At 44.5% G+C, this 21,253-nt stretch overlaps 1 protein-coding gene across 1 annotated transcript in view; it reads left to right on the forward strand.

Moving 5' to 3' along the window:
* Positions 1 to 4,475: 4,475 nt before the first annotated feature.
* LOC144933399 (thrombospondin-1-like) overlaps positions 4,476 to 21,253 on the forward strand; it is a 51,886-nt gene continuing 35,108 nt past the window's right edge. The window contains exons 1-9 of the mRNA XM_078858118.1: positions 4,476 to 4,682; positions 5,264 to 5,353; positions 5,839 to 6,401; positions 7,797 to 7,884; positions 11,218 to 11,426; positions 13,143 to 13,271; positions 15,865 to 15,958; positions 16,536 to 16,706; positions 20,781 to 20,957. Coding sequence (XP_078714244.1) covers positions 5,287 to 5,353; positions 5,839 to 6,401; positions 7,797 to 7,884; positions 11,218 to 11,426; positions 13,143 to 13,271; positions 15,865 to 15,958; positions 16,536 to 16,706; positions 20,781 to 20,957 — 1,498 coding nt within the window. The 5' untranslated portion in view covers positions 4,476 to 4,682; positions 5,264 to 5,286. The remainder of the gene's footprint in view (positions 4,683 to 5,263; positions 5,354 to 5,838; positions 6,402 to 7,796; positions 7,885 to 11,217; positions 11,427 to 13,142; positions 13,272 to 15,864; positions 15,959 to 16,535; positions 16,707 to 20,780; positions 20,958 to 21,253) is intronic.

Here is a 21,253-nt window from a genome sequence, read left to right on the forward strand (position 1 = left end):
CGCGCACATAAACGCCACGACCCACCTGGCACGGATCATTCTGTTGTCATGTCGTCCAAGCGCAGCAGCGAGGACGAATGCCGTCGTCATAAAGAAAACTGTGAAACCTTGCTTAGCGCATCGTGTAGAGCTCATCGAGAGGAATAGATTGCCGTGTCATTCGCCTTCAACAGACGTATTATTACGTCGCAACGCAGTTTATGCGAGAACGGGGGGCTTATGGGACCCCGGGGTCCCGCCATAAGATTCGTTTGTAGATCTCGCCATATGTAGCTCTCACTGAAGCAGCAGGTCATGAAGACCTCAGCCGTGGAGGTTGACTGTCAGGAACATGTTCAGTAGGGCTCACTTACGGCTTGGCAGGCTGCAGGCAGGTGGACAGACTGCAGAGTCTGCGAAAAGGAAATGGTTTAGTGCTGATTTTGCCCTCTATTCCTCCTGCCAGACAGTTTCTGCCAAGCAGTCCTGGCGGCTGTGTGGATAGCAGAGGGTGTTATGATGTACGTATGTTGAACTTCTTTTTGGAGATCTTCGGGTTGTTGCAGGCATTGATCTTCTCCAGTAGCTCGCTAGTTGCGACTTCCCATCGGATGTTGGGGGCAGCAATGTTGCTCAGAACTAGAAGCCATAGTAGAGGGGTTAGTCGTAGAGTTTCCCAAGATGATGCGCATCATTTAATGTAGCTGGACCTAACTTTGCCATCATAACGTGGTGTTATTGGCACTATCATCCTCGCTTCTTCTAGATTTGGCAAATTCTTCATAGTGTTTTTGTATTAACAAAACCGGTTTACAAGAGGGTACTCACACACATATATATAAGACTATTCAATCCTCTATGCAGATAGGTCTACAAGTTCATTTCTGTATAAATGGCTATACCACTAATTGATTTCACGAATTCATACTCGTTTTCCCCCCTCAATTTTGTTCTATTGTACTATCAGCGTCGTGTTACGAGAATCAGCAGTGGAAATTCCTCCTTCGTGTGGTGAAGTTCAGTCGTTCTACAGGGCAGCCCCTGTTGATTCCCCACCAAGTGGACTCAATGAACTCAGGCTGCGTCAACCCCCAACCAGGATGTGAGCTCACGAGCTTCAAATTGTGAGACCCGTGCTCAAATCACAAGCGCCACCAAGCCAGATCTTGAATGGACAATTTAATCTTGCACGTTGAATGGCAGTACTTGTTAACATACCAAATAAATACGTACACATATCTTACAGCCCTTTATTCAATTCACCGCTGGATAAATGCCTACCAACGCTGTTGTCAATCACGGGGATTGTTTGACCGCACTTTACCATGTGGGTCTTGTAGATTTCTCAGCTGAACTATAAAATACCCAGTAGGTAACATCTGATTCCCGTGTGCATCTCGTAATGTCGGCACTTTACAGTTAAAAGGGAATTTGCAATCACAAATGTATTTGGATATTAACAAAGTCATGCTGCATTGGCTAACACAAATAACAAAAACGGAACACTTTCGTCAAGAACACTGCCCTCAAGAGGAACCATGCGGTAGGTGACATTTCAGGCAACGGCAATAAAGAACAGCCAGAGCCAGAAATTTCCCGGAATATATATGTTGTCGTCTCTCAGGCCAGCGTTATAAACCCATGTTTCCGTTGTTTGGACACACACACACACCACCGTGAAGCTAGTTGGACTTCATAGTGCCAAGATGGAAGCGGGGAGCTTCATCAGCAGGAGGGATTGTGCTGTCCAGCCAAGGAAGGATGAAAGTTCAATTGGAGTGCCAAGCAGCAGTGTTAGTCAAAACAAAACTATTGTGAGTACAAGGTCAGGACTGGGACAGAACGGTTCCGAATGTTACTTCAAATGATCTACTTCCTGCCATTTCCCATAAACCGATGCTCGATTTATCTGTTAGCTATGTGATAAGTATTTTGTTTGTACAATTATTTGCCCTTTCATTTATTAACATATGAAATGGTCGACAAAATGACACATTGATCAAATGAAAGTTATGCACACTACAAAATGTTCGAAATATCAAAGTGTACACGTTGTTACAACTTGGTTCGAGTTTCAAAACTCGCAGTACATTCAGAACACTCACACCATCTTTAAAATGCTTCATTTAATTGAGGTGGAAATGAATGCAGGGATATTGTCCAAAACGATTTTATTTTTTTGGCTACTGTGACATACGGTGTTGTGGCTTCCACCTGCCTGCAATGGGCGGCCAGTTTAGATTGTTTGTAAATAATCCAGCCTCACTTCTTCAGAGGATTCATATTCTTAGGTTTTTTCGGTAAAGTCACGTAGGTAAAACATCAAAATTAATAAAAATAAAATTGAATAAAAAGTAAAATCACGACGTTTCGGAGGCAACACAAGTCTCCGTCATCAGATGGGACCGTCACAGCCAGATTAGCTGCGTCAAGTGTCTTTAATTTATTTTTTATTAATTTTGATGTTTTACCTACGTGACTTTACCGAAAAAAACCTAAGAATATGAATCCTTGCAGTCACGAAAGCTTCAAATCTAGAATTCTTCAGAGGATATGGCTCATTACTACTCATAGTTATAAACAAAACAAAAAACCTGTGGAAATGTCCACCCTTGTGGGTGACACACAATATACACCGTTAGGGTGGTTCACAAATCACCATACGTGCATGTACGTACGGTGCACTTCTTTAGCACCGTACGTAACCAACCGTGCTAATCCTTGTGTGGGTTCAAAGGCCAGGCAGATATCTCGACGAGCTGTGGTCTACCCATTGATACTGCTGGCTGGACAGAGACAGGAGGATGTAGGAAACCTACCCCATTGGATCAACTGCCGCGCCTGGAGATAGAACCGGCTACATCTGGATTACAAGCTCAGTGTGCTAACCAAGAAACACCATGGTGACATCCCATACTTTTTATATATATACAAAATAACAATGTATCGTGTAGTGTACCAAGGCAAAGTGTATCTTGAGATGGCGGTCCGGTGTCACGATCGCCTAGAACCTATTCTGCAACGTAATCCCGTTCACGCATTCATAACAGTTAACGCTGCGCGTCGCTTCACCATTTCATCGTGTTGATGTCGGGGTGCGTTGTGATGAGGACTTTAATGACAACTGGGAGCAGCTGCGGCTGCTGGCGTGGTTCGCCCTGATAGGGGGCGCCCAACCGACGGTAGAATTTGGGCAGCCTCGGCACTTTCCAAACGCAACACAAATGCGTTTGGGCTTAACTCACACGCGGTGGCTGTCTTCCACTTCCCAGAGTTAATCGTGCAGAGCAACAATTAAGGGGGTAATTAAATATGAATTATCCTGGCCGACCGCATGCCCTCACTGGCACACAGAGAGTAGCACGGCAGATCCGGCCTCTACGGCAGGTACCATGCTCGTGTTGCTGGGGAACTGGGGACTCCACTCATCGCAAAGTGACCCCCCCCAGACAGAATCCACACCCAGAGTGAGCCCCCCAACACACATGCAGTAAACTATAACGACTATTATAAACTGTTACTTATTTTACTTGACCTGGCCACAAGTGATAGCTCAACGAAGTGCCTTTATTATCATCACGTGGAAATGTATAGCGGCCAAATACTCTAAACGCGTGATGTTGATTCTAAATGTCGGGGGGGGGGCGGAGAAAAATCCACGCGATCACTAGGAGAACATGCAAACTCCAAATATACAGCAACAGGCGTCAGGGTCTGGATCGAACCCATGCCCCCTGCATACAAGTCGAGGTAGTTAACATCTCCTAGCCACCGTAATGATGATGAGAAAGAGACACGCAAACCCCAAATATACAGGCAGCTGGGTCAGGATCAAACCCGCAACCTTCTGCATACCAGGCGAGATAGTTAACATTTTCTAGCCACCGTGGCCCCCAAAGTGACCCCACTCACCACTCCACAGTCATTACCCGTCCTCAAATTGTCACCCCCCCACACTCAAGAGATTGGTGGCAGAAAGATTTTCACTACTTGAGCATATTGGCACAAGACAGAGGCAAGTGGAAATACATCGCGAAATGTGCAGTGGACACCAAGAGGCCATCTGCCCATGGATCGTGATGATGATGATGACCCAGAGTAGCCTCACCGACCCCCCACAGTAAGCCCCCCCCCCGGCCCCTCACAATGACCCTCCCAGTGACCCCCCCCCCCAGTAAGCACACCCACACACGGAGCGACCCTCGTCAATGTGAACCCCACTCACAGTGAGCGCCCTGCCTAAGGCATCCCCACCCCACACCAACCAGGTGAGAATTCCCCACTACCCCCCCCCCCCCTTGTGCCCTCCAGACAGACCTCCCTGCTGCTACTGCTGCTGCTGCCTGGCTGTGTTATGACGCGCCCCGGATTCCACGCGCTGGAACAACACGCGGTGGGGGGGGGTGGAGAGTGGCGGCGGCGGTGGGGGGGGTCTTCTTCCCTCGGCGAGGCGCGTCGAGTCTATAAAAGGCGGAGAGGGAGGAGGCTCCGGCGAGAGGAATCTGCAGCTCGCTCGCTCGCACACGCGCGAGTTCCACCCGGCACTCGCTAGTTGAGAATTGGAAGTTCGGTGTCGACTTCAAACTCGCGCAGTTTGAAGCGGCTCAGGGGGGTGGTTTGCGGAGGGGGCTTCACGAGGAACGACGTTCGCGAGTGGGTCTCGGCTCCAGGAACGCGCGTTGCAGCGTCGGCACTGCCGCGAGGTAGGGATGGGACTTTTGATTTTTGCAAAAGCTCAACTCGTCCGCCGTACGTAGCATGGTCGTTGTTGGGGCTTCTTTCGCACCGTTCGTAGCCAACCGTGGTAATCGGAGGTGCGTGGGAAGGACAACAGACTAAATACACCAATTGCGGTTCTTAACGCGTGAGTTTTCAATCTATAGATGATTTAAAAGTGCATAGCTCCAGTGGCTGATGTCGGAAGGAAGAGCGCGCTACATTCTTGAGCGCGGATTGCATTGAGCACGGCTTGAATATTTGCAGTACACGCTGACCGCTGTATATTTGAGCTGTGTTTGAGTCGTGAGAGGGGTAATTTGAGCATACTTGACGCTATGATGATGATGATGCTGTCTTCAACTCTTATTCATTCTAACTGTCAATGTGCTGTGAAGAAGGGCCGTTACCCGAAACGTCACATATTGTCATTCAAGAGCAACAGTGTTCTTGTTGAATGTGTTGAGTGTATAAGTTGTTGTCCTTGTTGTGCTTGCATACCACTGCCGACGCGTCACCAAATAATGTGTTTCGTTTTTTTCCCATTCCGTGTGCCTTCCGGGAATAGACCGCAAACCTCCAGGGGACGCCATGCGGCAGAAGAGATGGGCATTCCTGACCCTTTTCGTAGCATTTTTCCCCGTGATGCACGGCTCAGGTGAGTGGCGGTCGCGCTCTTCACGATATCTTGAACGGACACGAGACGATTCCGTTACTTGGTTCACATTCCACAAAATTGTTTCCACGTTGCAATTCTAACAAAGTGCGCTCCGCAAATGTCTGGAAAGCCACTAGCTATATAGATAGGCTGACGAACTCAAACTTTAGTCAATTTAACACGTAGGTTTTCGCGACCAATATATTACGGATCAAACTTTTGTGTTTATATGTGGATAGAATGCAGGGAATAGTGTTTTTTCCATATGTTTTCATGCGGAATGAGTTATCATTTGTCGATTATTGTGATCTCATTGTTTGGTTTAACGTATGAAAGTATTTTTACCCGGATAATAATCATCCCTTCAAATGTAACGTATCGTTTGCAAGGGTGGCTAGGGTAGACGATGATAGCAATGCTGCTGCTGCTGATGATGTCGTTGATGAAGTTGACTAACGACGGTGATCGCGATGCCGACGATACAGACCTGGGCACGGAGGAGAACCCCGTCTTTGACCTGTTCGAGATCAGCAAGCTCAACCGCAGGAACAGCGGCGTGCGGCTGGTGCGGGGCCCCGACCCGGACAGCTCCGCTTACCGCGTGGTGCGCCCCGAGCGCATCCCCGCTGCCTCGGACAAGCAGCTGCAGCGCCTGCTGGCGCTCATGCGGGACGAGGAGGGCTTCGTGTTCGTCGCCTCCATCCAGCAGGACGCGCGCACCCGCGGCGCCCTCGTGAGCGTCCAGACGCAGGACGGGGCCTCGTCGGCGCGCCGCTTTCAGATCGTCTCCAACGGGATCGCCAACACCCTGGACCTCGCCTACTCCGTGGAGGGCATGCAAAGCGTCGTCTCGTTTGAGGACGTAGACCTGGCCAACGGCGACTGGCAGAACCTGACGCTGCACGTGAGCGGCGAGCACGCCAGGCTCTTCATCGGCTGCGACCTCGTCGAGAACATCATCCTGGAGGGCCCCTTCTACGAGCAGCTGTCCGGCCCGCAGAGCCGTCTCTACATCGCCAAGGGCATGGTCAAGGATGACGACTTCAAGGTGAGCCACACAACCAACGCCTCCCTTTGAGGTCTGATGAACTCCCTGCTGCGATGCCGATTATCTTGGAAGTTCCACTTGGTGGACCCTTTGTTACGAGTGATGCGTGGCGAAATACTGCATTTTGTGGTGCTTTCGCACAATCACGTCGGCGTTTTCTTATAAAGTGAAGGAATACTTTACATTACTCATTTGCAAGACTGTGCGCTTGATAAATATCTGCGATGTGTTCATTCGTCAATCCACTGCTGGACGAAGGTATTCGCACAACTGCATGTCATGGGAGTTGTTTGACCATACTTCACCACGTTAGTCAGGGAGGGTTAGTGAAGGGGGGTATCCAGGATCAGTTCAGAAATCACTCGCAGGGTTCATAGTGAAATCAGAGTTAGGTGAGAGCCACCACTCCACGGCATTGAGAGGTTTTCATTCAGCAGGGAAGTCGTTTTAAACGAACACGTGCCAAATTGTTTCCTCTTATAACAGTAATACATCCGCACGTTTTTAGTGCAGACGAAAGTGAAATGTATTGCGTGTGTGCAAGCAGTGAGCACTAGACATCTGTGAAAAGAGCGTCATAAGTCATCGTTTTTTTCCAGGATAAACAAAGATTCTGGTTTTGATTAATTTCAGCTGGGATAGTCAAGAACGTTGTTCTGAGAATTTTTTTGGCACACTCCATCCAAATTCGACGTCCAGGCATCTAATGTTTATAAACCTCTGTTTACGATTACATGGATATTGGATACAATAATATGGGATGATTAGGGATAGATGCACCTTGTACTCTCATGGCAATGCCTTATGCCAAGAATCTCTTTTTCAAGCCAGCATAGTAGCGTACAGGGAAAATATCGAGTCAGAATAAATAATTGTCACAATTATCATGATAATTTCACCTTCTAATGCACCGTAACAGCGTATTTGTACACTTATTGAGTAGAGAGAGAGGACGATTCAGAGGCTTGAGGAGCCACAATCAAGCGGTACGGTGGCAGCAGTAGCCAGGGGGTGAGCCGGCACCAAATTCCCCCCAAGCTCTCGCAGTTCTCTACATATTAAGGTGCTGTCAGCCAATTAATTAGTGTTTACATGTGGGAGGAAACCACAGCACCTGAAAGCCACCCATGTGTGTGAGGGGGCAACACTCGATCCCATACAGATGGAACAGGTGGTGTTTACATTTCATGTAGCGCTTTCTTCTGCTTTCTCCTGGAAAGCCAAGGTTTGGTACATCGACGCCTATGGGAAGAGAGCTTCACAAAATTTTGTGTGATCCATCAACCCGTGTATATCTTATTAAATAAATGTGGAAATAAAGGAGGGTTCGTTTGCGAACTGAAGCCCTGGCTGCGAGTTTGCAAGTGACACCTTTCCGTGCCTCTGTGTGTTCAGGGCTCGCTTCAGAACATGCACTTCATCTTTGGCATGGCCGTGGAGGAGCTTCTCCGCAACAGAGGATGTCCACTCGCTGCCCAGCCCGGTGAGAGCGCGCAACGTGGAGAGAGGGGCGCATGTTTTACATTTGTTTCCCATTTGCTCGTCGGTGCGTGTGTGCAAATGCCGCGTGGTCCCTTTTTTAAAGCGGTGAAAGTGGATAATCTCTTGAAGGTCTGGGTATTATGTAAAAGCTACATCCGTGAGGCGTGGCTCTATAGGAGTGTCCAGATTAGCATGAGAACTTGTTGTGTACCAAAGCATGCGAGAAAACATTCATCGTTTGGTATTAACTGGAATGCTTCCAGCGTGGTGAGCACACTGCACTTGCAAACCAGAGGTTACCGGTTCGATCTTCCGGCGTGGTTGGTTAAACAATGGACACACATTTCTTAAATTCCCCCGCCTCTACAAACGGTTACGAGACCGTTGATCGGCAGTCCGCATGTGGTCGGCTAAAGTGTGGATGCTCGCACGTTTTCCAAAATGTCTGGCCAGCATGGAAGAGTCAGCCAAATACGATACCCTCTGGAGAAGCTCACTTGAGCTCCCTAGAGTGGGGAACACTTCCACCAGCAGTACAATGAGCAAAAAATTGCAGGGCTGCACCTTTATCCTTGTAATGAAATATGGTCTTCTCATTTTGATGTCCGCTGTAAGAAAGCACGCGAGACAACAAATGTGGTGACATTACCAACACAGACTGTGTTGTGTTATAAATGTTGGTAAAATGACGTATATCCATTTGTATATACAATTATTCAACTCAATATTAAACTCTTCCAGAAGGGTTTAAGACTGTGGTATGTCTACTGCCACGGGATGTTTAGCATATAAAAGTATAAATTGAACTGTCCAGAACTGCCATCATGCTACCTCATATCCGTCCCAAATAATCACTGCTAATTATAACAACAACAACAATGCAAACGTACCTGTCTAAACATATGTTTCTAAAGGACCAGAAATATAAATGGCGTCAACATTTAGGTGGGAATTTGATATGAACTGTGTATGGTATAAATGCATTTTTTTTGTATCAGAAATCTTTTACACCAAAAACACGCCGTGTATACGTACAGACACCACACAGATGCTTACTCACTTCACACAACCAAGAGAGATATGAATTGCAAAGCCCTTAACCACCATCAACGTTAGTGTTGCAAGCTCCAAAAGTGGTATTCTAATCAAAAAATGAACAAGGAGGTGGAGGAAGTGGCACAGATGCTGGATTAAGCGGCGCCACGGGATGGAGGTCGGGATTGGATGGAGTTAGTTGGGGCTGGGGGTTGAAGGTTCGTTGGCTCGGGAGGTCACCGCCAAAGAGTGAATCAAACATAGCCACTGTCATTGTTTATTTCTATTGTTTACTTTTTGTGCAGCAAGCATGCCAAGGACACGTCCTCTACGTCCGCAAAGCGACAGCCGTGACTTTTTAAAAGGCCATTACAAAATACTAATCATGTTAACAGGGTCATTTAGGTTTCTGTTGAAATTAAATTGCCTTCCTTATTTATTTTCGTGTTTTACTTGAGTGATCCCGTTGTAATAAAAGCATCATTGCGTACATAGCACGTGATACATATTGTAAAAAGTAAAGGTATTTTCAGTTAAACCTGCATCTAAATGTCACAGAAATATTGCAGTTTTAATGTTGCAAGTCTCAAGCGGTATCTCATTATCACAACCATGGGTGGCACGGCTCCCCCTACTCCCAAACTGGACACCTTTATGAATTTATTTTCAATAGTTTACAATTACGATTAAACATACATTATTTATATGCACCCGCGATTCCTAATGTGAGGGACAAAGCGAACCCTCCCCCCCACCCCTCCAAATATAGAAGTCAACTCTGCCTATGATCACAACATCAGACTTCCAATCACCTATTGGAACTCACATCAAGCCCAGATCACTCTTGAAAAAAGGACTATTCTGGTCTCAAAAGTTATCACCAAATAAACTGTTGAGAACTAGCAACCGATAATGAGCACATACTTTGTTTGAGAAATTCTGTTTTGCTCTCTGTGTTCGAGGACGAGGTGTGTGGTTTATACGTCCTAACTTTCTACTTACAGTTACATTTATCCCCGTTTAGCTGATGTCAGAGATGGAATAATGTTAAATACCGTACTTTATTGTTCCATGAATACCACAGGAATATGCAAGTTCCAGCACTGGCTCTAGATTGCCAAAGCACATGCTTTAAGCACACCTTGACTGAAATATTACCTCATGTTCTAATTATATAAAAATGTAAACCTTTGACATTTGAGCTCATCAATATATCCATTTCTTTCTGTGAGTGAAGGTATACAATATTTGTGCTGATGTGACAGATTGTTTTGGTATACCATTCCATTGAACGTTACAAATTCCTGCAAAATCACTAGCAGGCCTCTATTTACATGTATTTACGTTGAACTTCTTTCGCAACGTACCTAGCCAACCGTGCTAACCGAGACTAAGCCACCGTGAAATTTTGCCCCACTTTATTTCAACGAATGCGTGGAAAGTAAGAGTTTCAGCTGAGCATTCTCGGACCCCCGAGGGCCACACAAACCATTGGAGATTTGGCAAGGACAGAGCGGCAAAACAAATGTGGCGTACAGATCAGCTATGGGGGACGGCTCCCTGCTGTGCAAACCGTAGTGTGGCCAGACCTGTGGAATAAACATAAAAAATCAAACACTCAGTAGAATTTCTCAGAAACCTCCAAAGGAATCTCCACCCTATAAACTCGTAAGGAAAGGTGAGAAATTTCCAGTACAGAAAGTAGCGAAACGACAGACGAAAACGCAACGAGAATTTGGGCCCCAGGAGGTGCAAAACCATTTGTTGAGCAAGTTGCACCAAACTGCACAATTGTAATAGGGCCGTGTTATTGAATACATGCCAATTAATTATCCACAATGAGTTACAATGGTGTTTAAATAATTATTCCAATGCTTGTTTACCCAGGAGTGTAGGCGGTCAGTAGATTTTAGGAGATCTGCATATAATAATCAAAATCAACCCCGTATGGAGTCTTCTTATCCGTGGACCCCGCGCATAACAAGATGAAGTTAACTCCCACTGTGATCACTTCTGTGTTACTCCTCTAAACTGTGATTATTCACAAATGGTGAAAAATAAATTTGCAGATAACGGTTGTCATTTATCGAGTCGTACCCACGGATCTCGAGGATTTGCTCAGAACAGAGTTGCAGACGGGGAGTTTCATTGCATAATATGTGATACAATTATGATGTTTCTTACAGGAAGAGATATGAGCGAAACTTGTCATGCGATACGGTTTGAGGTCAGCGATTTGGCTTCTTGCTGTGGCGGGTTTTTCACAGAGGACATTCCCCACTGCTTTATGTTCTCCCAGATGGCCTGGTCCTTGCTCCCTTGGAACAGGCTGGACTTGAGAGCACGAGTTCTGCCATTGTCAATAACATCTTGGGCCAGAAGATGGGCAAGACGTTGGAGCCAGCTGGCTACTGTGACTACTCTTGCAAGGATGTTACACACATGTTCTCCGAGATGAAGGGACTCCGCGTCATCGTGAGCAACCTTGTGGATGGCATCCAGAATCTGGTATGGCACATCGCATCCTGCGTCTACTCTCCATTCACTCTTCCAACTCGAGTAATAGGCCTTGTTTGTTCTGTAAAAAAAACATCAAGTTATTTACATGTATAACTATGACGTCGTATTCTTTAGATTTTCACAAATCAAACCGTTCAGCGAGTTGGATATGCTATGTGCTATTGTTAATTGTCTCTTTTTGTGCCGTTTGAAAACATGATTAACAAAAAATCAACACGTTCATCAACAACACTGCCTAAAAATATATTTATAGAACGACGACGTTTTGAGCAATAGACCTTCGACACAGGACATACATACTCTTTGGTTCTTTCGGTAAAGTCACGTAGGTATAACATTTTATTTTATTTTATGGATTCCTGCAGTTACGAAAGCTTCAAATCAGGACATACATAGATGGGCAAAATGATCCACCCCCCGTGGTTTGTATTTTGAACCAAGACAGCCGTAATAGGCGAGTGTCTTGTCAACATAACAAATAACCTAGAACATAAAGAATCAGGAGCTCAGGTAAGAAGGTTTGAGACCATTCAGAGCATTATAAATGAAAATCAGACCTTTGATATATTCTACTAAAATGAGCCTGTGCAGCAAGGGCAGAATTGGAGTCACGTGAAACAATTTTTCAAACGTTTGTCAGATCTCTGGCAGAACATGTTGTACAACTGGTAGCCAGGACTTGTAAAGTCAGATATTCCAATCGGAAGAGGATTGCAATCATTTATTCTAAATTAAATAAAGTCTGAATCATCTTCTTTGGCATCTGATAAGGACAAACAAAGCCTGGCGTTAGTAATATCTCTGAGGTGACAGAGACCCTGGTTACATCGCTGATATGAGCCTCAATGAAGAGGCCAGGATTACTAATACCGCCAAAAGGGTTTCTAATTCCAATTTTGGTCATGTAACAAAGCCAATACTGATGGCTTCCAGCAGAGTTCAAGTTATGAAGTGTATATGTGCAATCCCAACACAATTATCCTGGAGAAATTACTTGGGCCTCAGGGAAAGGATCACTTTTCCACACTTGGAATGTGATGAGCACTCGTTCAACTTTGTGAGATTTCTCGGTGTGTGAAAGTCTGTGCTGTGTCGCACACATGCTGGGTAATACTCACGTCCACTTATGTTCCCGAACAAGTGGTGGAAATTCCACATTACTATGGTGGGGCTAATCAATCTATAGATAAATCACCGTAGATTATCGCAGAGAGACAGAGGGCTAGTTTTCTGTCAGAGGGACCCAGCTGTAAAACATAGGCGAGCATGTACACCTTTCGTAGTTGTAACTGAAGATGGGAAAGAGACCAACAATTATTAAATAAAGAGCTGGACGAGTGAGTTGGAATGCTTTAGGAAATCTGAGTCGACCCCTCCACGTTTTGAGCACAGACAAATATATAAATAAAACTTGTATCGTTATACAGTGGGGCAAACAATTTACAGCATGCGTGTGCCTGTAATTCAGCGCTTTCGAGGCAAAGGTTGGTAGATTGCAGATTGGCGATGACTATGGCGTGTCTGTGCGGCCCGTCTGAGTGTGCGTGGTGAGTTGTTTCAGTGCACTCTTTTCTCCTCCCAAATATGATACGCTCCTTTAAAAGGCAGGACCCTCCTGAAAACGAGTATTGTGAATGAACAAATGACATTGTTGATTCTCATCATCATTATTATTATTATTCTCTGTACATTTCCGGTGAGCAGAGTGATGAGAATACGAAGTTGCATCGCAGCCTGGGCATCACAGAGAAGGGCATGTGCTGGCACGATGGACGAGTCTACGAGAACCACGCCGAGTGGACGGTGGACAGCTGCTTCTCCTGCACTTGCCAGGTGGGTGGGGCGACTGCATGCCCACGTGGTTTCAAAGAAGCCACAAACAGTACTTCAGTGAAGTCACCAGTGGCTGCCAATCAAGTACGGATTGGCTACATACGGTGCAAAAGAAGTTCCAACGTACATAAATACAGCCCTGCAAATAGCTTGCTCACACCACTGCTGGTGTGCAATGCACTCGAGGGAGCTCTAGAGAGCTTCTCTAGAGGGTATTGGATTTTATGTTCCGCAATGGACAGACATCTTGAAAGGGATGGGTGTCACTTCACACTACCCCACCAACAGTGATTTGCCGATCGACTAACTATGGTGTATCGATTGATAATGCTGGGTGGATAGAGGTGGGGGGGGGGGGGGTTTGAAATGCATCCATTGTTTCAACTGCCGCACCGGGAGATAAAACCGGTGACCTCTGGATAACCATCGCACCACGGCAGCATCCTGCTATTCAAGCGAGAATTGTACATTTTTCAGAAAAATATTGGGGGAATTGTTCCAAAAAAACAAATGCAAAATTACGTGTTTTAAAATATTCTTTCATTTATAACTCATGGTCCTGGACTGTAGTCCAAAAAGCAGCCTTTGCAGTTAATAAATGCCTTGGAGAACGTGTGTGCGCTTTTTTTTTACATTTTCGTAATCCTCGGGAGGTGTTTTTTTTCTTGCAACCATGCATCGTTAATTTTCTACAAATATATGCTTTGTTAGTAAATGTTTCGTGATTTGATACAAAGTGCACGAGTAGACGATGTTCTTTAAGGATGAGTCAGATTCAACACGTCAGTGTGGTAGCCGGCCTGGTGTGGTGCCCATCTTGTCTCTGGCTGTGAGGCCACAGAATGCATCCTGGCAGCAGTTCTATAAACAAAGCTGCCTTGGACTCAACCCACCGAGTCTGATCCCTTAAACCAATGCAACTGGTACGATCGAATATAAGCAGAAGTCAATTCGGTGTTTATGAAAGCTCAACAGCATACAAATAGATATACATACGCATACACACGTGTTTTCCGTCAGCCGATTGGATATCCTGAACAATATCAAGCACCATTTGTTTAAGCAGGCAAACCCTGGGCCGATTTTGATGTTCTGGGTCCCATCAGCAGAGTCAGGCTTGTTAAGTACGTGCGGTGCGAAAGAAGTTCAACATACATCGTTCAACATACATACATGTCACTGAATTACCAGATGTTATTGGCAGCAGCACTCCATGTAAAATATCGGCCCGCATAATGAGTTTGTGATATGATTGAGGGCCAACAAGCTGGGTTTAAGCAATAAATAGCAAGTGTGCAAAATATTGCTGCGCTCTTTCGGTGAGCTGTGATATTAACGAGAAAATACATATTATTTCTAAGCACCAAATGATACGACAATTTCTGTAATACTTTGGCTAATAAGCCTTTCACAAGAACTGTAATGTTTCTCAAGGAGTATTTGTCATTTGTGTTCCATGGATTTGTTAAACAACTTACCTGTTTCTATTTAATCAATTACTGTAACTCACCATTACCGTAAAGCCCCACACAATTTACCTAAGCATAAAACAATATAAGCAGTTTTCCACAAGGCTATCACCCCAACAGTTGAAAAAGAACCATCTGAGGACCCAAACAAAACCATCACCTTGCCATACATAGCAGGGGTCACAAGTTCCAGGTTCGATTTAACACAGTACATAAAATGTGTGATCTGATCGCATCTGTGAAGGATGTGATCCCTGACATGCAATACCCCGGCATCTACAAACTAAGCTGTGTCTGTGGCAGTAGATAAATTGGGGAAACTAAGCGACATGTCTCGGACCGTGTTCGTGAACATAAGGCAGATCTCAAACACGTTCGGACCAATACCTCAGCCGTGGCTGATCATTGTTTTAATGCGGTGGGCTCACAGGAAATTGATTTCTCTAAGACGAAGGTACTTTGCAAGCCCACTGGCTTTCAACAAAGATTCGTTCATGAAGCCATCCATACATATAGACACAGACACAATTTCAACGGAAAAGATGGGTACAAACTGAGCAATCATTGCAAGGACGTTATCAACCAGTTTATGTCTTAATTGGCTATGATGTTCCCATCCTACCACCTTCCGATGTTAGTTGTGTTTTATGCCTATTTCAAACTTGCGCTTTCACAGTCACTTCGCGCGCCGACCCCTTGGTTGCGGCTCTGCGATCTGCCATTAACATGCTGATCTCTCTTTAACATGCTAATTTTCACCTGGCAACCCTTTGATTGGTGGAAAACGAACCACCACTGGGCTCGCTGCCGGACACTTACATTATCATTGGCTGCTGACATTTGGGCTACGCCCATTTAAAACCCTTAGAAACAGTTTCCCTTGGAAGCTAACCCCCCCTTTTCCTGAAGACGACTGCTTATGTTGTGATCGAAACGTCGTAGTTTTCCGTTATTTTTAAAATTATTTTCTTTGAACCTATCTACGTGACTTTATCGAAAGACCCAAGAATATATAGTTTTCCACAGTTAAGTGTATTAAATTGTACTGCATTCCTGTGGTCACATGGCAAATAAGACAGTAATTATGAACTTGTGTCATTTTTGTTTTTAATTTTTCTTGGTAGGACTCCAAGACAATGTGTCGCCAGTTGTCCTGCTCCCCTGTTGCCTGCATGAATGCCGTCGTGCTGGAGGGAGAGTGTTGCCCAACCTGCATAAGTACGCCACACAACCTTGCACTGGTTGCTTAACCAAAGTTCTAGAATATCGAATTAATGACTGCCATTAAAGTGTTCGTGCATTTTTTATTCGCTAAATTTCTGTCTCGATAAACAAAGAGTCCACATCTTGGAATTCCCTTCCACTGTCTTTCTTCTTAAGATTGTATAACCTTGCTCAATGAAAGAAAAAAGTGTAGTTTGGTTTAAAAAAAAATATTTCCATGATTGCAGTGGACTAACACATTGCTGTAGATTCAATAGATATTAACTCTTATCTATTACAACCTTTCCAATAGTGCTGATTGTTGTTGGGCACTTGGCATATTGGACCTCTGAATTTGTTCTCAGCAACAGTGATTAAAAAAGCAAATTTCTAAACGAACTAATAAACCTCAAACTCAACACAAGACATGACCATCCGCGGGGATTATCCGAAAAAAATGTTCCATCTAAATTGTGAAGGGGTCCACGCTATGTTTAACCGTGAAGAAAGCGTTTTGGTTTGGCGATTTGCAAAGGTGAGGTCCGGAAAGCTAATGTGTTGTGTTCATTGCGGTGAACGCGTTCCTGCCCAGCGGTCGACAAAGGCGAGGGCTGGTCCCCGTGGTCGGAGTGGACCGAGTGCTCCGTGTCGTGCGGCACGGGCTCCCAGCAGAGGGGCCGCTCCTGCGACCGCATCAGCAGCACATGCGAGGGGCCCTCCATCCAGATTCGCAAGTGCCACACCAAGAACTGCGACAAGAGGGGTGAGCGTCAGTCACTCTGTGCACGCACAACGATCACAACGGTGGCTATCGCAAATTAGCATCTGCGTTTTGTTTTGCGTCTAAAACATTGCAATTATTTCCATAAGTCCGGCGACCAAAGGGAAAAGCTAACGTCAGATAATGAAATACTGTAAGGGCTGCGGGATCTGGCAGACGGTAAAAAGCGCTGGCGGGGCGCGGTGGCATCAACGGCTGTGGCCATCGTGATTTATCGAGCGCTAAAATACAAAGTGTCTCCAAGCGCTTTAACACGCACACACATCTTAGGAATACAAAATCACTGGGGAATGGGAAGAGAATAGAGAGGAGAGACAAAGACATACAAGAACAGTGGCACAAGGACAGGACAAAATGCACGGCAACCAATCAGGCACGATTCAAGAATCTTTTAATACTTACATTATTGGGGAAAGTAGCACCTCCAGTGGCTGCAGGGGTCACGTGAACAAGTTGCATATAACATGTGCAAATAAAGAATAATGCTTTCTTACATGTACAATTTCCCCACGAAAGAATGTGTCCACCATTGCCGACTCCAGCATGGCCTGGACACCTGGGAAAAACAGCTTCAAAGCTCACCAGGTTCCTTCAACTTGAATCAATACATTTCACCTCATAGATGAGGTATAGAACCACGTAAATTTTTAGAATGATTGAAATTAATTACACCGACATATACACTGCGAAATAATTTTCAGTGGTTTTCACTGAAACGTGATGAAGGTGGTCTCTTTTCTTGGACATAACAAAATAATGTTCAGCTTTGAGTTGATGGATGAGTGCGGGTGTATGGTGTGAATCAGGGCAGGCTCAGGCCAGCTCACTGTGTCCAATAGACTTATTAAAGTAATGGCACCCAATCAAAGTAGCCGCGAGTGCCGGGCCCTCATATTTATCACCAGATCAGAGCGGAATAATAGTCACCATTTAACCAGAAGCAGATGCTATCGTTCTGGAAATCGCTTATGTAAACAATTATATAATTCGACTTTCACATTTGCATTATTTTTACATAGAATCTGAAAATAAACTTGAGAACATATGTTTCTCAGCCGTTCTCAATCTACCGACGGGCACAATGTCAATCATGTGTTTTTTTTATTACCATACTTCACTATACTGTGGGTTCTGTTAAGGCTGTCAGGGATCTATTTGGTGAGGCCATATTAAGACTCTAAAGGTCGAATAAAATAATAACATAACTTACGTCATTTCCTGCAGCACTATCACTATCATCTTCACCTTCAAATGTACTCTCGCCATTAACAATAGCGTCAGGTTTCTCCATAACTTTTACTACATTAGCTATCTCTGCTAAACGATCAGCATAGTCACAAGGTTATACTTATCTTGATCATAATGAATTGTTTGCGTGTTGACTGGGTCGTTTTATTATGTTGTTATAAAATTAATACAAAGTTATTTACTTATTTAGTATCATGCATTATATGACACCTTTGCTCTCCTGTACCTGAAAGTTCTTTATGTGTTTATTATTAATCGTAAGTTACATAAAAGTGTCTGTGATTTCCCAGACACGCACCCTTTAACCACTACACTGGCAGTGGTGCACGAGCACAAATAATAACTCTTCCCAAAAGAGGAAATATTATTTTGTTGGTAAAGTTTCACGCTATGGCGCTTGCATTTTTTGCATAGTAACTCCAACATTACTTTTACAGTGATAAATCCTGCATACGGTGGAATAGTAAAAGTTTTAAATGCTCCAGTGTTGATCAGCTTCAGTGCATCATTACCGTCATTAAATATGTACCATATAATTTTTCATCACAGGATGTTCAGTAAAACTGAGGTAAAAGAAATAGCTTTCAGTTTTTGTTAATATGCTTCTTCACGAACAGACATTGTAAAAATAACTATTGGAAGGGAAGAAACCACCTCTCTATGTTTTACCCCTCTGTGTCAAGCTCTTTAAATTAAAGTTGTCTAAAGAACAAGAGGCAGACGTGCCAGATTATAACTTGGTGTCTTTGATGTTGGAAGTCTGAATAATAGGTCTATTAATCACAGCTCTTATACCACCAATGAAATCTAAACAGCACAAAAGTAGGCAGATCCGGCACTCTGCACACAAATCTTTTCACAGTTGAGGGTCCCCAACTTCACTGTGAAGAAGGCACTTTTATGAAAGCCAAATTATGGCTTTTAAAGTGGAATATATTTACAATAAAATTCTGTTCAAGGTGTCAACATTTTTGCCACCAATTGAAAAGAGGGGGCATTTTTCCATCGGGGTTGGGGGTGTAAAAAAATACCCTATCCGTTGGTACTCAAGGCATCTGGAAAGGTTGGTTAGACATTGTTGCTGACCATCGAGTCAGGTGGCAATGTGTAGGAAAGGGGTCACCACGACTTGACCCAGCCCACCCGACCTGCGGTGCTCATGCCTGCGGGCGGAGAGAGAGACATTCTGCTTGGCGGAAGACAGGATCATCTTCCTCTTGCTCTGCTCCCAGCGTTGCTCTGCACCGGTCTCCTTGCAATTTTTTATTTTTTACATTTCAATGCTTTCCACATGTCAGAGCCAAGTTTATATCGGCGAAAAATTCTAACAATATTTTCGGGCTTCTTTGCCGCCCACATGAAACAACCTCCACTCGCCCATGAATCAGACGCACTGTGCTTATGACACTTGCGGAGAACAGTGTGGCCAGCGATATCCGAGGTAGTGTGTAGGTCGTGGAGGGCAGAATATCGGCGGGGGGGGGGGAATAACGATCAAAGTTTCAGATTTAATTGAGAACATGAGGACCATTGGCTTCAATGGAAGAGGCAGTATGGAAAACAGATTGCAAAGGTCATCAGAGGTTAGATAGGCAGGTGTTAAAACAGAATACCTTCGAGAACTTCAATGGGAAATTAGTACTGAGATGTGGTTTATTCAGGACAGGTGTCACAGTAGCATCTCGCAGACATTTAGGAGAGTTACTACTGGAAATCTAAATACAAATGTTGATTATTTAATCTTTTTATTAAATAATAAATACTGTACTTTAAATGTTGAGGGTTTCCATCTTTTGTCATTTTATTTTTTCTTAAATGTTTTTTTTGAGCTAGCAATTTGTATTATATGCACTGCATTTACGTATTGAATCTGTACGGATAACGTCACCGTTTGTTGTGCATTCATGAGTTTTAAGTTGTGCCATGTAATCAACTTTGTATCTGATAATTGTTTACGAATTGTAATGTCGGCCACACGAAGCTACATGTTAAGTCATACTTTATGTTACTCACATTTTCCTACATCTTTCACACTGCGTGATTACACTGTGTATTCAACAACAACTTAGTTTGGACATTACAACATATGGAGTATTGTAAATTTGCTCAGTTTATTTCAAAGCGCTTGTGTACAGTATGCCATTTTAACTGTTGCAATGTATCACCGTTAAAATGTTTAGATAATTTTCAGAATGAAACTAAATCTTTGACCAGTCAAAAGTTTTATGTCTATATAAATGCTTAAAATTAAAACTGGTCCCATCTGCTTCCAGTTCAAATCGTCACACCACATGCTCCGATGTGCCACATTTAATAAAAAATATAATTGCTTTATTTGGGCCGGCGCACCAGATTTGTTAGATTTAAATAATTTCCAATGAATTTGACCAGCATTATTGTCACCATAACCTTCGAGACAAATTATCTATTTGTATCCTGCTCATAGACATATAACATTGGAACTATCGTTACACATTAAAAAAATATCCCACGAAAAATTGTTGACTTCCTTCTAGAAATATACTTTTGAAACACACTCCATTTTTTTACATTGTGCTGCACCGGGACAGCTGCCATGGCAGAGGGGGGGGGGGGTGTCCCCTTGTTTCGACTGCAATAGGGTATTGGAACGGTTGAGATGAGACGTTGAGGGCACTTTGAATTGCTGAGTCATTTTAGCGCCCTAAACATGCAACAATTGTTATCCTTAAAGGCGAGCAGCTTTTCGCCGTGAAGGTGACGGTTGATGGTCGTGTTGACCCGCGGGGTGTCATGCTGCTGCTGCTTCTGTCTCTGCGCGCGACGCAGTGAAACGTGACGGCGGCTGGAGCCACTGGTCACCCTGGTCGTCGTGCTCCGTGTCGTGTGGCGACGGCGTCTCCACGCGCATCCGTCTCTGCAATTCTCCCGTCCCTGTGCTGGGCGGCCGCGAGTGCAACGGGCAGGGCCGCGAGAACGTCCCCTGCAACAAAGAACCCTGTCCGAGTGAGTGCCATTGTCTTCATGCTAATCTTGACACTACACTTTATTGTTTCAGTGGTTCAACGTTGGGTTAATTTAATTTATTATTTTCTCTTTATACGTGACTTTACCGAAAGAACCAAAGAGCAATGTTGGGTTGTTTTGCCGAGTAATAAATAAATATAAATGGTAAAAAAGATAAATGTGCAGCCCTGCAATTGGTCACTCACGCCACTAACGGTGGAAGGGCCTGCACTGTAACAGACTCTATAGAGGCCCTCTAGAGAGTAATTGGCTTGCTCTAACCATGCTGGCCAGAC

The sequence above is a fragment of the Lampetra fluviatilis genome, chromosome 7, assembly GCF_964198595.1.
Source record: "Lampetra fluviatilis chromosome 7, kcLamFluv1.1, whole genome shotgun sequence".
Lineage (NCBI taxonomy): Eukaryota > Metazoa > Chordata > Hyperoartia > Petromyzontiformes > Petromyzontidae > Lampetra > Lampetra fluviatilis.